Source organism: Hetaerina americana, unplaced genomic scaffold, assembly GCF_022747635.1.
Source record: "Hetaerina americana unplaced genomic scaffold, ioHetAmer1.1.p SCAF_7, whole genome shotgun sequence".
In the NCBI taxonomy this organism is placed as follows: Eukaryota; Metazoa; Arthropoda; class Insecta; order Odonata; family Calopterygidae; genus Hetaerina; species Hetaerina americana.
Window position 1 is genome coordinate 59,628,464 of NW_027287316.1, and position 17,371 is coordinate 59,645,834.

Sequence of the window (17,371 nt, forward strand, 5' to 3'; positions counted from 1 at the left end):
CACAGGCAGCTTAACAACTCTTCCGGAAGTAAAATATAGAAGCTACTATTCGCTAATCAAGTTGCCTTATCTATTGCTATGAAATATATTCGTGGGCATATACATATATATAGTATTAAAGAAATTGACACCACTCTCTCAATAATTATATGATTATTTTTACTGGGGACTTTTTTCTTTACCCGCGATAAAATCTGAGATTAGCCTAAGTAAGCCGTTAGAGCTTCGAAGTTCAGATATTATCTCTGTTTTAATCTCATAATTGAAAGGCCTACAGAGGAAGTTATAACGCAATCCTTCCGTTCAGAATAAGCCAGTTTTGAGAGACCTGAGGTGTTTCGTGATTCTTGCCTCTCATCAGATAAGAAAAGGTTTGCGGTTCATTTTGGGGTCCAGATGACCTTTTATGGAGTAAATCCAAGAAAGAAGTTCCAAAAACAGTTTTTTATCAATCTTATTGCATATGCGTGGTTGCCCATTTACTTGAAGCGCCCTACTCTGCAATGAAGCATTCGTTTTAATTTTATTCCAGGAAAAGAAATATTTTTCGAGGTTCTCGATGCTGATGGAAGAGAGAGGGTCGAGGGTCCAATCCAAATATATCGCGACGCTGCTGAGGTTTGGAATAAGTTTGGAATCGAATCAAAAAGTCTTTTTATTGGACCGTTCGAGCTCTAACCTGCGCTCATTGGCTAATATCCAGCCATCCTCTTCCAGCAGCCACCCGACGAACCGTGTGGCCAGGGTGAAAGTAATTCGGCCACATCCGGGAGAAAGTAACGTTTACAAATAACTCACATTCAAAGCTTTTTTATTCCGCATTTTCATTACTCAAACAAATGGTTCTAATGCGCGACGAGCAGCACTGCCTCTGTAGATTTTTCTCAATTAAAAGTTACGATTTATTTTCCCCAGAATAATACATTCTAGAAAAGACTAGTGGCAACTTTGGTATACGAGCGTTTTTTTTGTACCGCTTGGAAACTTGGTCATTAATCAAGATTATTGGCGTAAAATTATCAGTTTTTGAGATGTGGGTGTAACGAAGGATGGAAAAGATGTGAAAAGTGGAAAGGAAAACAGACGAATGAAAATTAGGCATATGGTGGAAGATTTGTAAGAGGCTATTGAGTGAAATCCAAAGGAGACAGGAAAAATAGATGTAGAGCATTTCGATTGGTGATTGGATGTTAAAGAATTTGATAAGGAGAGGAAAACAGACGAATTAAGGGTAGGATAAAGATAGGCGTGCTACATGGAATGAAGAGAGGTGGAATGCAGAATTGAAGAACGATTTACTGTACCACGAGGTGTCAAGTGGTCTAGGAGAGGCTATAATATCTTGACGTGTTGAGTTTATGCCCATCTGAAACCAACCTAAAACGGTAGAATACCAGAATAATATAATACAATAAGCTTGATTTTGATATTATTGAAATATAAGGTCGTTTAGTTCGGAATAACATTTTGGCGAATGTGAAAAACGTCAATGGGCGCCCTAAACTCAGTTATAAACTTTAATACAGTTATACAGTTATACAGTAATACAGTTAATACAGTTATAAACTTTAATAGTAGATACGATAATAAGAGGTAGATACGATACATAAACAAAAACCTGATACCTTAACTATCAGGGAATCGAAAGTTATCATTCAATTTTGGATAAAGGAACTCAACTTTATGTTTTAACTATAGTTAAAACATAAAGTCATTAAGCCAATTACGTATATATAATCTATTTAGTGAAAATTCACAGTCGATTGTTGAATGGAACTTTGACTGCAAATCCTTACCCCGTTATTGTCCCTTTCCTCTAATTATTCCCTCATACTTGAATTTATATAGTACTTAATGTTAAACTTTTCTTCTCGATAAAGTGATACCATTGTAACAATTTGAGATTATATCTGTGAAATAGTGCTGTGTTCGTTTCATTATTCAAAGGTATTATTAATATTGAGTCATATTAGAGACTATCGATCGAAAAGATAAGTGAAAATATAACATGAGGGAACTATCGTTTTTCCCGCGAACGATGAGGGACGACTGCGTCAGGGGATACAAATATCATTTTTCATATTCCATTCGCTTTGAATGTTGCCATTATTTTATCTAAACGTCATTTTATTGTTACTACAGCTCGTCTCATATAGATAGAGAAGTATTAGACCCTTAGATACCGCAGTTCATGTGACTGTGCATAATATTATCTCCATATCTGAAATATTTCAAATATTTATTGGCAACTAACAGCTAAGCAAAACATGGTGTGAAATCGCCCTATGCTTGCACACCCTAGTGGTGGCTTAAAGGATGCATATGCAAATATATGTCAATTTTTTAATGTGAGATATTATTTTGTAACTCCGGTGTTTATTTATATTCTGTTTAGTCCGTCCGGCGATCAGCGATATGTCCTTGACTATCTTAGGACACCTTTGCTGAAAATCGTGAAATTCCAAAGCAAATAAACCCACCCAATGTAAACACTTTTTCCCCTCACGGTATTTCCACTTTATCTCTTCACACTTTATGCCCCGTGCCTTCAAACCTTCCAATCAACGCTGTATTTGCCGATATGGTGGCAACGTACACTCGTCAAAATAAAATAAAATCTACGCCAACTCAAACCTCTTTTGTATACATTTCTATAAACATGAATGTCGTCTGGTTGCTTTATGGCAACAGATTCCTGGCCGGCTTCACAAATAGTCGTCCTGCAGGCTCTGACGTGTCAGAAGCTCCCTAGTACTTTCATGCGTGGTGTAAATAATGGAGGAATCGAGCCTAGCATTTTCTAGTGACAGGCTTTCAAAAGGTTTTCCGGTGATAGGAAAAAAAGGATTTTTTGTCATTGAATGTTATTTTTTGTTGACTCTAAAGGTAAAACTCCAAATATGACCATACTACAATTAAAATTGAAGATATAAATTCGATATAAAATATTGTATCGAAAATCCCGAAGGAACCGCTCACTCACTGATAATAAAATGGATTTTTTTAGAATACAACAGAGATATTTCCTTGAAGGGAAGGTCTTGGTGGAAATACCTGGTGACATATATCTAATCCGAATAAATACATGGAGGGATATAATTCCTGTTTGTAATATTTACAAATCTTGTGAGGAGTCCTTGTAAACCGACCCGAAAGGGCCTACTAAAGGCAATAAAGCCGTCACATGATCTTTACTTAACAGTAATACACATTATATAATTATAAAATCTAACAATGTTTTTATAGCTATGTAAATTTATTTGTAACACTTAGAAATATATGTAGACCCCTTCGTTTTAGAGGGAAGAAGAGCTATTAATGTCAGCATTGGTCTTACCGGTCATTGTAGGAGTTAAATAAACTTAAGAGATCAGAGGCACCCCCGACCACAATTCTAAGCTCCTCCGAACCCACTACATATTTATACTTTGCAGCAAAAAAGCTATGTTTTAACTCCACCCTTAAATTCGTCCGATCTGCCTTCATCCCTCTACTTCGATCGACCAACTTTTCTATCCAATAGTTAGGCAATATAACTAGTTTTGGCTTGTAAAGAATTAAGGTATGTAGTCAAGGAGTCTTTGAATTGAAAGTAAAATGGTATTTTTTTTTTTTTAAGGTTATCTACCGGTTAAGGTAGGTTTTTTCGATGGACACAACTACCAAACAAATATTTTGTGACTACTAACAAAACACAACCCTAAATTCTACTCTACACCAGGTCCCTCTTCATCTCTGAGTACTTTCTTCCTCCCTTCATCCCGTCAAACATCCCTATCCTGTTCCTTCCCTTTCCTCTTTTGCCCAACATTCTACCCTCTATCACAGTCTTCAACATCCCACTGCCGGTCAACACCCCCTTCATCCACTTTTCCTGCCTCCATAGGATTGCTCCCAACAAACCCCTCTCTTCGCCCACCATACCAAGTACTTCCTCATTTGTTTTCTTCTCTGTCCATTTCACCTTCTCCATTCTTCTCCACACCCACATTTCAAAAGCCTCCAGTCTACGTCTATCCTCCTGCTTCAATGACCACGTTTCCGCGCCGTACATAGCTACGCTCCATATCAAAGTTTTTACGAGTCTTTTCTTAACATCCTTACTCAAAGTCCCCGTCATCAACTCCCTCCTCCTCGTGAAAGCCTCTTTGCCTAGCGCAATTCTTCTCCTTACGTCCCTACTACTTTGACCGTGTTGGTCCAAAACACTACCGAGATACGTAAACTGTTCTACCTGCTCTAGTTTTTGCCCTCCTATTTTAATGTTAAGCTTGCCCTTTTTCTTTCTAGAAAATCGCATAACCTTTGTTTTATTAATGTTGATTCTCATCCCATACCTGTCGCACTGAATTTCCAATTCACTCAGCAATGCTTGCAGCCCCTTGGCTGACTGACAAACTAAAGCTTGGTCATCAGCAAACCTAACTGATTTTACGAATTCCCCGCCCACTTTCATTCCTACCTCTAGTTCTTCCCATGCCTCTTTGATCATTTCCTCTGCATACAGGTTGAACAGCAACGGTGATAATGGGCAACCCTGCCTTACACCCCTTCCTATCACTGCCCATCCTGACTCCCCGTTTCCCACCCGCACCTGAGCAGTCTGAGACATGTACAGGTTGCGGATTAGCCTCCTTTCCCTCCAATCTATTCCTATTTTCTGCAGAATACTCATTAGTTTTTCCCAATTCACTCTATCAAACGCTTTTTCGAAATCTACGAAACAGGCAAATACCTCCTGGTTGTGTTCTATATTCCTCTCGATTAATAATCTCATTACTGCAATGGCATCACGCGTACCTCTCCCCTTCCTAAACCCAAACTGATCATCCCCTAAGTAATCATTTGCCCTACTCTCTATCCTTTTGTTTATGATCCTGAGAACAACTTTAGCTGCGTGGGATATCAAACTAATTGTCCTATAGTCCTCACATGACGTGGCCTTTACCTTTTTCGGAATCGGAACTAAAACTGCTCTCACAAAGTCTTCCGGCCAGATTCCCTCCTCATAAATGCTACGGATCAGCCCATATAGCCTCTTCCTCCCACATTTTCCTAAGCATTTTAAAAGTTCCACGGGAATGTTATCTACCCCCACGGCCTTATTTAGTTTCATCTCCCTTAATGCCCTTTCTATCTCATTGTCTAGTATGCCTGGACCTAAGCTGTCTTCCTCTACGTCATTTTCTTTTTCAATGTCTAACTGTGTTGGTCTGAGTTCTTTACTATACAGTTCTTCTATATACTCCTTCCATCTCCCTTGGATCTTTCCTGCGTCAACTATTACCTTACCCGCCTTATCTCTAACTATTAGCATAGCTCTTCCTTTCTTACTTCCCGATAACGATTTAACTTTGCTGTACAGCGCACCGATTTCGCCCTTCCTCTGGAGACTTTCCATATCCTCGCACTGCGTCTTCCACCATGCGTCTTTTGCCTTATTTGTTGCCCGCCTCAATTTATTGTTCAATTCTTTGTACTTCATTTTGCCTAATTCTGTATTTATATTCTTCCATTTTCGCCGCTCATCTATCTTTGTAATCATCTCATCCGTGATCCATGGTTTCCTAGTCCTTTTAGCGTTAACGGTTCCAATAGTGTCTTTTGCGGCTTTAGACAACCCTTTTTTGATCATTTCCCATTCTTCTTCGATAGTAATAAGCCCTTTACCATCCTCCATTATTTTCTCTACCGCCTGTTTGTATTCCTTCCTTTTCAACCCATTTAATGCTTCTACATTCCATTTTCTAACTCGCCGCCCCTGCCTTATCTTTTTGAAACGTACGCTACATTTCATAACAACTAAATTGTGGTCTGAGTCCGCATCCGCTCCCGGAAAGCTGTGGGAATTTATCACACTATTCCTAAACCTGTGTCTAACCAGGATATAATCTAGCTGATATCTTCCTGTGTCACCTGGCATTTTCCATGTATACCTGCGTCTTTTGTGGTGTCTAAACCAAGTGTTGGTGATGGCTATCCCCTGTCTCCTGCAGAACTCAACTGCTTTCTCCCCGCGGTCATTCCTCGTGCCTAAACCATAGTCGCCCACCTCATCACCATCTCTTCCTTCGCCTACCGTCGCATTCATATCCCCCATCACTATCAAATGTTTCCCTGCAGGAACACACGCGATCATGTCCTCTAACTGATCGTATATCCTATCGACCTCTTCTTCCTTATGGTTGCTCGGTGGCATGTATACCTGAATAATAACTAAGTTCGTCGGTTCTGCTTTTATCTCCACTAGTAGTATTCTATCCGTTACCTGCTCTATGTTGACTACGCTTCTTCCTACCTCTTCATTTAATACTATGGCAACCCCTCGTTGGCTCTCGTCCCCACCGCTGTATATTATTCTATACTTATCACTCCAGTAATCCCCGCTATCTTTCCATCTCACCTCGCATAGACCTAAAATATCTATATTTCCCCTTTCCATCTCTCGCTTAACATTCTCCAATTTCCCTGTCCTCATCATTGTCCTAACATTCCACGTTCCTATTCTAACTAATTTTGTCTTCTTCTCCTGCGTCTTCTGTCCTGCTGCTGCTGGTTTTCCCTTGCAAGGGTTTCGTGGGATGACGACCGCGGAAGCCTTGCCTCCCCCGCTGCCGGGCACGACACACGGCCGATTGGGCCGAGCCCCGTGGTTGCCAGGACTCAAATTATCTCTATTGTCCATCATATTTTTCTAGGGAATGATAATTGAGGTGGTTTCCCGTTGCCTTCCTCAATAGTGTTTTTAACGTGACACCATCACTTACTGGCCGCCCCACTGGGGTCAGACGCCATTGCAGCCGCCTCACTGAGGAACAGACGCTGCGTGGACTACCTTTCGTCTGGCTCCTAACCTTCGACCTATCTGGCATGGGTGACCCTACCAGGAGCAATAATTATTACTCCCGCCAGCACAGCTCGAGGGGTCATCGGAACGCACAAGCCCTTCCACCACGTCAAGGTTGTAGTCCGGGGAGGGAAAATGGTATTAGCGAACAAAAAGATGTTTCATTTTTATACGGCCACATGGTTGGAAAAACAAGAAAAAACTCAAACCGGCTGATTATAGTATGAAGTTAACACTTCTTCCAAACCTGTTTGAATTTCAAATACTAAAAAAAGGAAGACATTTTGCTTCCCAATTGCGCTATTATTTTTGAGATTTTTTTCTATGTCTGATAGTTGGGCTGATTGGTAATACTCAAATCTCAACAAACATCCGCAAAACCTGCCTATGTGATGAAGTGAAAGCCTGGTTGCGACTGATACGCAGTTTAATACTGGCTAAGGAGCTGAAATAAATTAGCTTTGATGCACAATAGGAAAGAAAAGATGCAAACATGTATTCCACAAGGTTCTCGGGAGTTTGCCCTTGGGGGTAAAATGGCAGCAAATATTGCCAAATTTTCAAAGTCGATGCGATGGTCATGTCCCTCATGATGGTACGTACATCACATGAACAATGCGCAAAATTGCGGTCGTTATTAATTTCATCGATTCCTGACTCATTTTTGTGAGAAAGTTCGATTGGATTGTTCTACAATCACTGTGGTTATATTATGTTTCTTTTCTTTTAATATTAGGAAAATTGACTCGTGTTCAGAGAAACGATGGAAAGTGAATGGTGGTAAAAATAAGCTGTTAACGAAAGAAAAAGAAATCAACAATCAACTAAGGATCAGGAATCAATGTATTTTTAGTTTCATCTCCGTATAGGATCTATGAATTAGTATTAACTCGGCAGATCAATTGAATACACGAAGAAGTATCCGCTGAAAATCACCAACTGCATGATGATTTAAAGTTTTCAAATTTGTAACTGCTCATCAGATTCAATCAATACTCCCTCCAAGTTTCCAACTAAGGAGATTGGAGTGGGATTGACAGTGGCAAGCTGACCTTAACTGATTAGGCATAACATACCAAGCTTCTCGACAGTTGAATCCTTTCCTAATAGGTATTTTTGCCCTCATTTTTTTACCCTGGTTTGTGACAATGACAACCATCATTTTTTACTTGTGTTCACGATGTTCGCTGGTCACATAAATATTTCCTCAGGGTAGATTTTTTCGAGCATTTATGATTGGACGGAAAGAGATATTGACTGAACCGGATTGCATTGTGCAGGGAGTTGACATTCCCAAACGGTTTCTCAGAACATGACGAAATTAAATCAACCGTTGCGTCGCGAATGACGAAGTTAGAGTTCCTCTGCCTCTTGAATTATTTGATTCCAGGGTAAGGTAAGGAAGAAGAGGTACAGTATTCGACCCGAGCTGTACTGAATTCTAGTATATATACATACATTTTTTTCCTTGATTAATGTACCTTTTTCTCGAGTTCATTTTTATGAATACCTTAGTTTCCTATAAATTGGGCTAGTCGTCACAATGTAAAATTTTGGCATGCTTCATGAGCAGCTTTTGGCATCCGAAATAAATCCAAGGTGACTTAGATCATCACTAAACTTATTGCATTAAGCCAGATGCCACAAAAATGACTTCAGGTTGTAAGGCTTCCGCTGAAATCTTGAATCATTAAGGAGAGTCACAAAATAAAAAAATTTTTTGCGGTACTACTTGTCCTTTTTTTATTCATTTTTCGTGAAGTAATAGGTTTTTGGCTGAGGTGTAATTCAAGAGCCAGTCTCGGGATCTCGCCAGCAGAAATTAACTAGTGTTCTGTTGCCAGTCTTTCGCACTCGTTTGCGTATTCATAATTTCAAAAATAGTTCTGTCGTATATTATGTTAAGTGTTAACTCGACATAAAATACGAAAGTATAATACAACATTCTACTGGAGAAAAAGGATTTCTTTGCTATACTATGTACAATGAGTAAAGCTGTAAACACAGAAATGAGTTATTTTTGGAAATTTGGCTCTTTAGTCCAAAAGGCTACGTGCAAGACATGAGATGCTCATCGACGTCTGAAAAACTCGTGGATTATTAGAGGTGTTCTGAAGGTCGCGTAATACTCGTCCTTGATATTTGCCAAAGTATCGTTCTTAATTGTACTCGTAATGTACTTGAAATGCCATCCAAAAACCTTGATCTGGAAAAGTGTGTAAAATAGTTTTATGTCAAGGCATTAGAAAAATAGTACGAGAATTTACATTTTTTCGGCATAGTTAATGAATAATTATCTGCATCTACATGCAAGCCAGGAGCCAAATTGCATGGCAGAAGGTGATTCAATGCCAGGTATGCAGCATCAAAAATTAAGATTTTATAAATTGTTTACTTCCCAAAAAATATGTTATAAAGTGTATTGAGCTGTACTTCACCCGCTTTTTTGCATGCATTGTTTGTTGGAACTTGAAAAAATTATCATTATATTAATATTAAGTTTAATCATGCATAACAGAATCCTTCTTTCATAAAATCCCGGGTGATATGTAAAAAAACATGTGTTGAAACAGTATCATGAGCAATATCTTAGTGAAACCGTCCTTGCCTTCCTCGCACTGTGATTCACGAAAAGTCTAAACATTAAAATCCCTCGAAACGCTTTGTTTCACGTAACTTTAAGTCATGAACGGTACAAAATTAGAGCAGTAAAAACAATCAAAAAGTCCATTTCTCGAGATAAAAGCGATACTAAGTGATTTTTGACCCGGTTCCTCTAATTATTTACCGATAAACCAGACATAATTCCCTATCTATTTTTCTTTCCCATTGTTTATTTATGACCTGCGTAAAGATATAAGGTCATGTTTTCATTGATATTCATACCCAAGTATTGAGCATATGTTCAAAGGTGTGCTGACTTTAATGATTCAATCAGTGACCCGTTCTCATTTTAAAAAATGATCTAAATATGACCTCGACAGGTTCTCCAGAGGTATTGAATTTCTTCGATTTTTTTCGTCATAATTATTACGCCCACAAATATATCATTGATCACCCGTCTCCGTTTTGACCTTGCCTGCGCCTTCAATTGGCCCCCGGCTACGTGATAGAGATCGGAACCCGCACTGCATGGCGAAAATTCACCCTCCGCTAGGGTCACCCTCCGCTAAGGTCACCCTCCGCTAGGGTCACCCTCCCGCTAGCTTTGACTCCTTGGTCTAGTGAATTAGATTCTAAAGGCTGCACAGCGGGCAAGATTATTTCAACCTTACAAGGAGACGGGGGATGAAAAAGAATGGACACGGCGTGCCGAGTGATTAACAGATAAACTAAACTTAGGGCGAACGCGGTCACCTACGAGAGCTTTCGTCGGGAAACTATCCGCTACATTTGCCAGCTGTAAAGGGAAGGGAAAATGAGGGTAGGAATAAATGGGATTTGCAAAGGGTTGGGTGAGGTAAGGGAGAAGGGGAATTGGTTTTAGGATAGGGCTGGACTTGAGGGAGGATTAATTAAGTAGAAAGGTGGGAGGGAGAGCACAAGGTGACGACGTGTTCTTGGAAAGAGGATGAAAAACAAACTCATGTGATAACTTTTTTTTTCATCCCCACCCCAGCGTCCAGTAGGACTATTTTTTTAAATATACTCCGCACATAGGAACCCACCCCTCACCCCACCTGACTCTCAGGGACAATAACCGACCCAAATTGGGGAGAAGGGGAACACGAGATTCAGAGGGGGGAAGAGAGACCCAAAGGGATGGGGAGGTTAGGGATGTTGGGAATACGTTAAGGGGGGGGACTGCGGGAAGGGTGGAATGGCGGGGAAGGGAAGAGGGAGGGATCGAATTGGGAATGGGGAAGGGGGGGTACGCGAGAGGAGTGGGAGCGGACGCGTAGGCGGGAGAGTCACGTGGTGCGGGCAACCCGAGAAGCTGATTGGCCGGCTCGGGTGGGCGTGAGAGGGGCTGGAGAAGGCGGAGGAAACAAGGGAGGTTAGGAGTGTGGCGCTACGTCCTCTGGACGACCTCAAGCCGGCTTTCGGTACGGGAGCGAGAGGGGGAAGAAGGGGGGCGAGACCGTACCCTTATAGGAGACCTCGTGCGTGAGTTCCAGACCCTGCCAAAACCGTCGTCGGGGACGCACAAGGTTCCACGTAACTGTGACGGGAATAGATACGCCCACGGGATCGCGCGTCCATTCCCATCGTGTTTCTTCTTCTTATCCTTCCGCTTCCTTAGAGGATCCTTGAAGGGTCGTACCGTGTGACACCGGGGGCGAGTGCGCGAGATAGAAGAGTGCGGTGACCCCGATTTACCAACCAGTATAGTATACTGCGTGAGAGGATCGGCGACCTTTAAAAACCCCTCTCCACGAAAAGGGTTTCGAGTGTCTGAAATATTTCCGTGAAAGGTAAGGCTTGTTCGATTCATGGACGAATCTACGGAGGGGAAGTTCTGTACATATGTACATACGCATATTCATGTGTATATGTAAATGTGGTCCTAAGTCCGTTTCGTTGCGTCATGCGCCCCGAACACCTGTCCCGCTCGATCCGGTAGATGGGGCACCATTCTGAGGAGGGATCGTTTTCGAAGTTTGGGTTTGTTTTTCAAGCCGGAATAAATCCGCAGTGATCTTATTTTCGTAACAATGTCTTCCTTATGGGGTGGGAAACCGGTGATGCGCCCGAATTCCCTTCATCCTGCGGGTGATTCACCGTGTTGACATATTGATTACCGCGAAATTTCGCGCCAGATACGATTCCTATCGCGCGCCAACTGACAGATGAGATCAAAGCTCTCAGGGTGTTTGGAGTTCATTAAAAAGACGTCACCTCTTTTTATTTTACGCAGATGTCCATGCAGATTTGGTTTTGTTTTCAAACCTAAATTCCTCCGTTTCATGATGCGCGGTCTTCAAATACCGGTCAATACTTTAATGCTACTTTTCAGTGTGGTTTTACGGGGGCAGTATAATTTGCCGATTTGAATTGACTTACCCTTCAAATCAGCAAGTTACGCTGCCACACCCAGTATTTCAAAATGCCAGTAGGGTAAATGCCTGATTGCGTTTAAAATGCTACTGTTTTAATTGTTAGGATATTTAACGCTCGTCATTTGCATGTTTATTTAACCTTTTAAAGAACATATTTTTAGAAAGATGCATTAAAACAATATTTCCTTGATGAAAAAGAGTATAATATTATTAGATTATGCAAAGCTGTCAGTGATAATATTAATCTCTCCTTAATTATAACTTTTTGTTTTTAGTAGAATATCCTTTATCATAACATATTGCAACTGAGTACAGAGTTTTTAAAAGAGTTTTTAGGACTTTTATTTTAAAAAAGGTAATTTTATAGAATTAATATGCGATGCTTACATTACGATAAAGATCTTACTGGATTATTTATAACATATATGACTGATATACTTTAATCTGATTTTGGCGATGTGGGCTAATAAACCTAAGCAACACTAAGCTTTGTTTCCTTAAAAGGGCTCTTGTTTATTTTGTGGTGATTTGCAATCTGAATTGACTGTGCAATGTAATTATAATGGTGTTTCGAATCACCTCCACTATATTGGTTAATAGCGAGTGTACCTGTTTAATGACCATGCCCTTCTCTCTGACCGTTCCATTTCCTTTCTCTTAACTTTGCTGGCACACCAGTCCAAGGATAGTCCATGGTTATGGAAAGCGAGGTAAGTCCCTTGACGATATACGATACCTCGTGGGTTTTGGATGCTCCGTCCCAATCTGCTCGGTCACGCGAGGTCACGGTTAGGAAGAAAGTTTTTCCTTTCCTTCGCCTGAGCGTGCCTGATCATTTTCCTAATTGAACGATCAAAATCAGGCCGTACTGGTATATGCTATTCTAATGCTTTAGACGTTGAAGAATGATATTTTGGATCCCCGTGTATTTTCACGTATTATTCCCTCGTTGAGATCCTTTCCTATAATTATCATGCTAATTTAATCAAAGGAAAATGATCGAGAGCAAAATGCTAAAAATAAATATGCTGAAATTGAATTCCCTTTCACAATTGTATTTACTACTAAAAGAGGAAGTTTAGCGGAGTGTCCAAATAACCCCGCTCCTCACAAGAGTTAAATTATACTTTTCAAACAAGTCATAAAATGAGGTAAGGAGTCCTAACATCTACCTTTATTTACCGAAGTAAAATAAAACGTTCATGTCTGAGCAGAAGACAACAGTTTCTCTGTCTCAGATGAGGACTGCATGGTAGTTTATTTTCTACCAGTAATTGTACCATAATATCAAGAGTCATTCCAGCTGTGCAATTAATATTAATTCTCTACAGAATGTTTGGGATATTTTTCAATCACTTATTGTACATTTTTAAAATGTTCCCTTTCTCACACTTGTGTTCATCTTTTTGCTGCGCATAGAAAATGTCTGAGGACGAGAACAAGAAGGTGAGTGATATCGCTCATTCTTTGTAATTACAATAGCAAGTAGATTAGTAGTAATGTTAATGGAGGAGATATTGAAAATTATATTTATATATGCACTTACTCAAGAAAAAGTATAATTATACACCTAAATTTATTTAAACAATTGAAATAAAATTCCTTTGGTCCTTAGTACGATGCATTGTTTTGGCTCTATTTCTTACTGCTTTATTTCTCATTTTTATCACGTTCTCGTATTGAAATTCTTAGTTTAAAGTGACCAGTAACGGAGCTTGTCCACCTCTTCACCACAACTTTTCGCGTTCACACCTTAAACCGATTTGAATGAGCGACAAGATTCATTGGCATCGAATATGGAAGGAAAATTATAACTTTGCAGAAATAATTTATAAGACTTATTTTAGTTCCAGAAAATAAAAACACTTTGAGATTTAAAATTTACAACACAAACGGTCAGTCAAGAAATCCCAGTTTCACAATATCCGGTGCCTGTGTGCCTGTTCACTTAAATTTTATGGATGTAGGGGCAGTACTTGCAACGTATTGATTTTCAATAGAGTTAAAGGGAATTATAAGTACTTTTTTGAGCCATCTTTTGGACTAATGCTAAAAACTTAACGGCACTTTTCCAGGAAAAAATTAACTATTAAATAAACTTACATTATGAACGAAGAGTGAAAATCACAGCTTTCCACAAAACTTCAGTGTGATCTCAGATTTTTTTTGTTTTGAATTTTTACACGCCGCAACATGTAACACTTAACATAAATTTGATTCATTCCCATTCAAATCATTTTTCTACACTTTGGTACCTACACTTCCTGCGAATATTTATACGATGAAGACACACACTATGGGTGATTGCATCAAGTGCATTGCTTTGCTCTATGCGTTTTAAGTGCATGCTCCTTCGATCGGGTAGTGTCGCTGAGGAGTTGAAACGCATGCCCAGCACTCGTTGATAAAACCCGGTCAGTCAATTCATTCCCCCCCCCACATTGTTCCACTCGGTGCTAATAATTTTGTTTCTCTTTTATCCGTGCATGGCGCGGCATGCGCCCTCAGAACGAGGAAAAGGCGGACACCCAGGTAAACGAACTGCCGATATATATATTTGTGTGACCAGAATTGTAGTTTCAAAGATCGATACATTTCAAATGAACTCTGGTGGAGACGTGAAAAATACCCTCTCACAAAATTCAAAACTGGATCAGGTGGATACTAACGAATACGTCCATGAAATCTTACTCTAAAACAATTATGAAATCATTCACTGGAACTGTACGTAAGCTACACTCGACATTAGGTTGTGTCTTGGACTCAATTTCCTATTTGTTTTCTAGCACGCTTTGAGTTCGACTTCTCGTAAGAAAGAGCTGTCACAATTATTTCGGTTGGTTTCATGTTCACGTGAAATATTAGCTAAGCTACTCACCGCATATTCACAATAGTACACTTTTACGAATGATAGCGACGGAACACAAAAAGAAAACGTTGCATCCGTGCACTTCCTCAGACTTCCCTCCCACGTGGTAGTTAAGGCTTTGGGTAGTATGGTGAGTGAGTGTGCTTCTCGGCCAATGCTGCATTTCCTCCCCTCTTGCACTTCCTTCCCCAGCCCACTGCTCTGAGCGTTCGGGGCAGGAGAGACGCCATGCGGTGGGTTGGCGACCTAGGAAATCGATTTACGCCAGAGGGGCCAGAGGTGGTGGCATCGATGGGGCGGGCGTGTGACGTCACCGCGCGGGTCGAAATGTTTTGGCGGGATGAAAAACAAGGCCATGACTCGCATGATTCATTTTCCCGCCGAAGTGCGCCTAGCTACGTGACGTCACCCATGCATATCTGCTCTTTAAGATATCCAGGATTTCCTTACGCTTATATTGAGTGTTATCCTTTCTCACAGGGATGTGCGTTTTCCCGAATCATTCCGTTCTTCAACAGGGAAATATTCAAAATGACCCATCCGTTTATAGCATAGATGAGGAGTACGAGACCCTGATTCATTGCCATCCTAAAATTTACACAATCGATAAGTTAGCTTCAGTAGTGCAAGTTGTAGATAAATGTAAATAATTTGATTGAGCTGTCGTAAGTGGGGATGGTCCCAGTACCAAATGCACAACGCGAAGGCAAATAGACTCTCATAGAGGCCGATGAAGAATCCTATCGTCTTTACGCAATTCTTGACCATAGTATAATGATACTCTGATAAAAAATATTTTGAATAATTACCAATAACTTCAGTGGTTAATGTTTAACACCCTCCGCCACACGCCGTAGCAGCAGCTTTTTTGTCTAATCTGCAGCTTCCGTAGTTACCTCTAGATGTAGACTATATTCCAGTAGTTTCAATAAAAAATCTTACATTCATCTCTTTTCTCGGAAGACGAAATCAGTTTTTTTACGGCTTTCGAACTCTTGAGCATAACAATGCAACAATTTTAAAGGGTAAAAATCACTCGTCTTTGAATTTAACTTGAGAAACTATGTACCGGAGCGATTTGAGTTGTGATATAGAGGGGATTTTTCTTTTAAATTTAATTAAATTTCGATATTGCCACTTTATGATCTAGAGTTTCTTTAAAACTTAGATGAAACTTTATGCTTGAAGAGAAATGACGACTAACAATTGTACTTTCTACCATACTAGTGGAAATTACAATTGCTAATTATAATTTCTCTCCAATATGGATATCTCTACAGAGTAAAATTTTAAACTATTCGGTTTATGCTTGAAATTGTTATCCATCCAAACTATCCCCTGCATTGATAACGTGTTTTATCTTCCGCAAGCAACCGACTGAGGACAAACCAACTACTCCAACAGCTCCGCCGACAACACAGGTTGGTGTTGATTTTATTAAGAGCTCAATATCTTTTAATCTAAACTGCCACTCATAGCTTAACCTTATGTTGTATATGTAAGCTTATGTGCGTGTTTTCTTGATATTCTGAAGCAGTGCTATCTAGTTTATTGCTAAAAAGCTATCAATGTAGCTTCAACTCTTCCTTTTTTTTTAATTCTTGGATAATCGTCGATCTTTTGATACCCTTATATACGAACCCACCGTATATGTAGTCACAACTGTACATCAATTGAAATACCAGAGAATCTGATTAGTAGCCAGAGCTAGTATGTAATATTATAGAAAATCCTACGATTTAATATATGAAGCGAGTACAGTAAAGTTAATTCATATGGACTCCGTTCCTGAATTTCTTCCGGAACTATTAGCTCAACTACATATTGTGCTGTACTCTCTAATTAACTTGTGATTGAGGATATGAAAAATCTTAATTGAAATAGTTTGCGTGGGAAAGTCCTTATAAAATAAACTTATCAACTAAATAACGCTTTGAAATTTTTTCGATCTAAATTTTTTTCTTTTTGTTTGATTTTTGAGCAAATAAAAAAATAAAGATCATGTATGCACCATACGGAAGGAAAATGCTTTTTTTTAAATTCATTGGATTACTATTTTGAATGTACACTTTCCTCAATCTATTGCACAAATGGTTGAAATAATGCTAAACAATATGATTAATGAAGTATTACCAGTAATACTACGCAATTATTTGCTTAATTTTTATTAAGTAAGCACTTAATGACAAAGGGAACAATTTTTGCCTTTTCGCAGTATTTTCTTAAAGTATATTCAGCTCAGTTATTTCCCTCGACGTCGGCTTATCTCTAAAACTTCTATTTTTACAGCATTTTCATGCTTTCCGCTTTATGAATTTACATTTTGTAAATACACAGATACTTGTTTATGAATGTATTTAATGCATTTTATGCGCAGTTTATTTCCACAAGTTGAAAAAAATGAGCGCAGTTTTAAGCCTTCATTCTTGGAGCACACAGCATGTCTTGCACGAAATAGCTCGCGTTCTTTGTTGCCAACCCCTCTCATGTATTTTTTTAGATTTCCTTTTCAATGACCCTGCCTTTGATATACCTAGAAATGCAAACCAATTTCTCAAAATGCCCTTGTAGATCGGCTAGCCCACGAGAGCCCCGTCTCTCAGAGTACCCATGCCCTAAATTTATTGCCGTATTATTGCACAAAACTGTAGTCCT

At 39.6% G+C, this 17,371-nt stretch overlaps 1 protein-coding gene across 3 annotated transcripts in view; it reads left to right on the forward strand.

Moving 5' to 3' along the window:
- Positions 1–17,371, forward strand: part of LOC139696208 (solute carrier family 2, facilitated glucose transporter member 1-like) — a 191,721-nt gene that overhangs the window by 42,069 nt on the left and 132,281 nt on the right. Inside the window, exons 1-5 of one of the 3 annotated variants that reach the window (XM_071594864.1) lie at positions 10,955–11,262; positions 12,526–12,557; positions 13,267–13,293; positions 14,356–14,379; positions 16,087–16,137. The exons of 1 other annotated variant lie outside the window; for it this stretch is intronic. In XM_071594864.1, coding sequence (XP_071450965.1) covers positions 12,540–12,557; positions 13,267–13,293; positions 14,356–14,379; positions 16,087–16,137 — 120 coding nt within the window. In that variant the 5' untranslated portion in view covers positions 10,955–11,262; positions 12,526–12,539. Of the gene's footprint in view, positions 1–10,954; positions 11,263–12,525; positions 12,558–13,266; positions 13,294–14,355; positions 14,380–16,086; positions 16,138–17,371 lie in introns of those variants that run through there. One more of the 3 variants, XM_071594866.1, reaches the window with a different exon arrangement.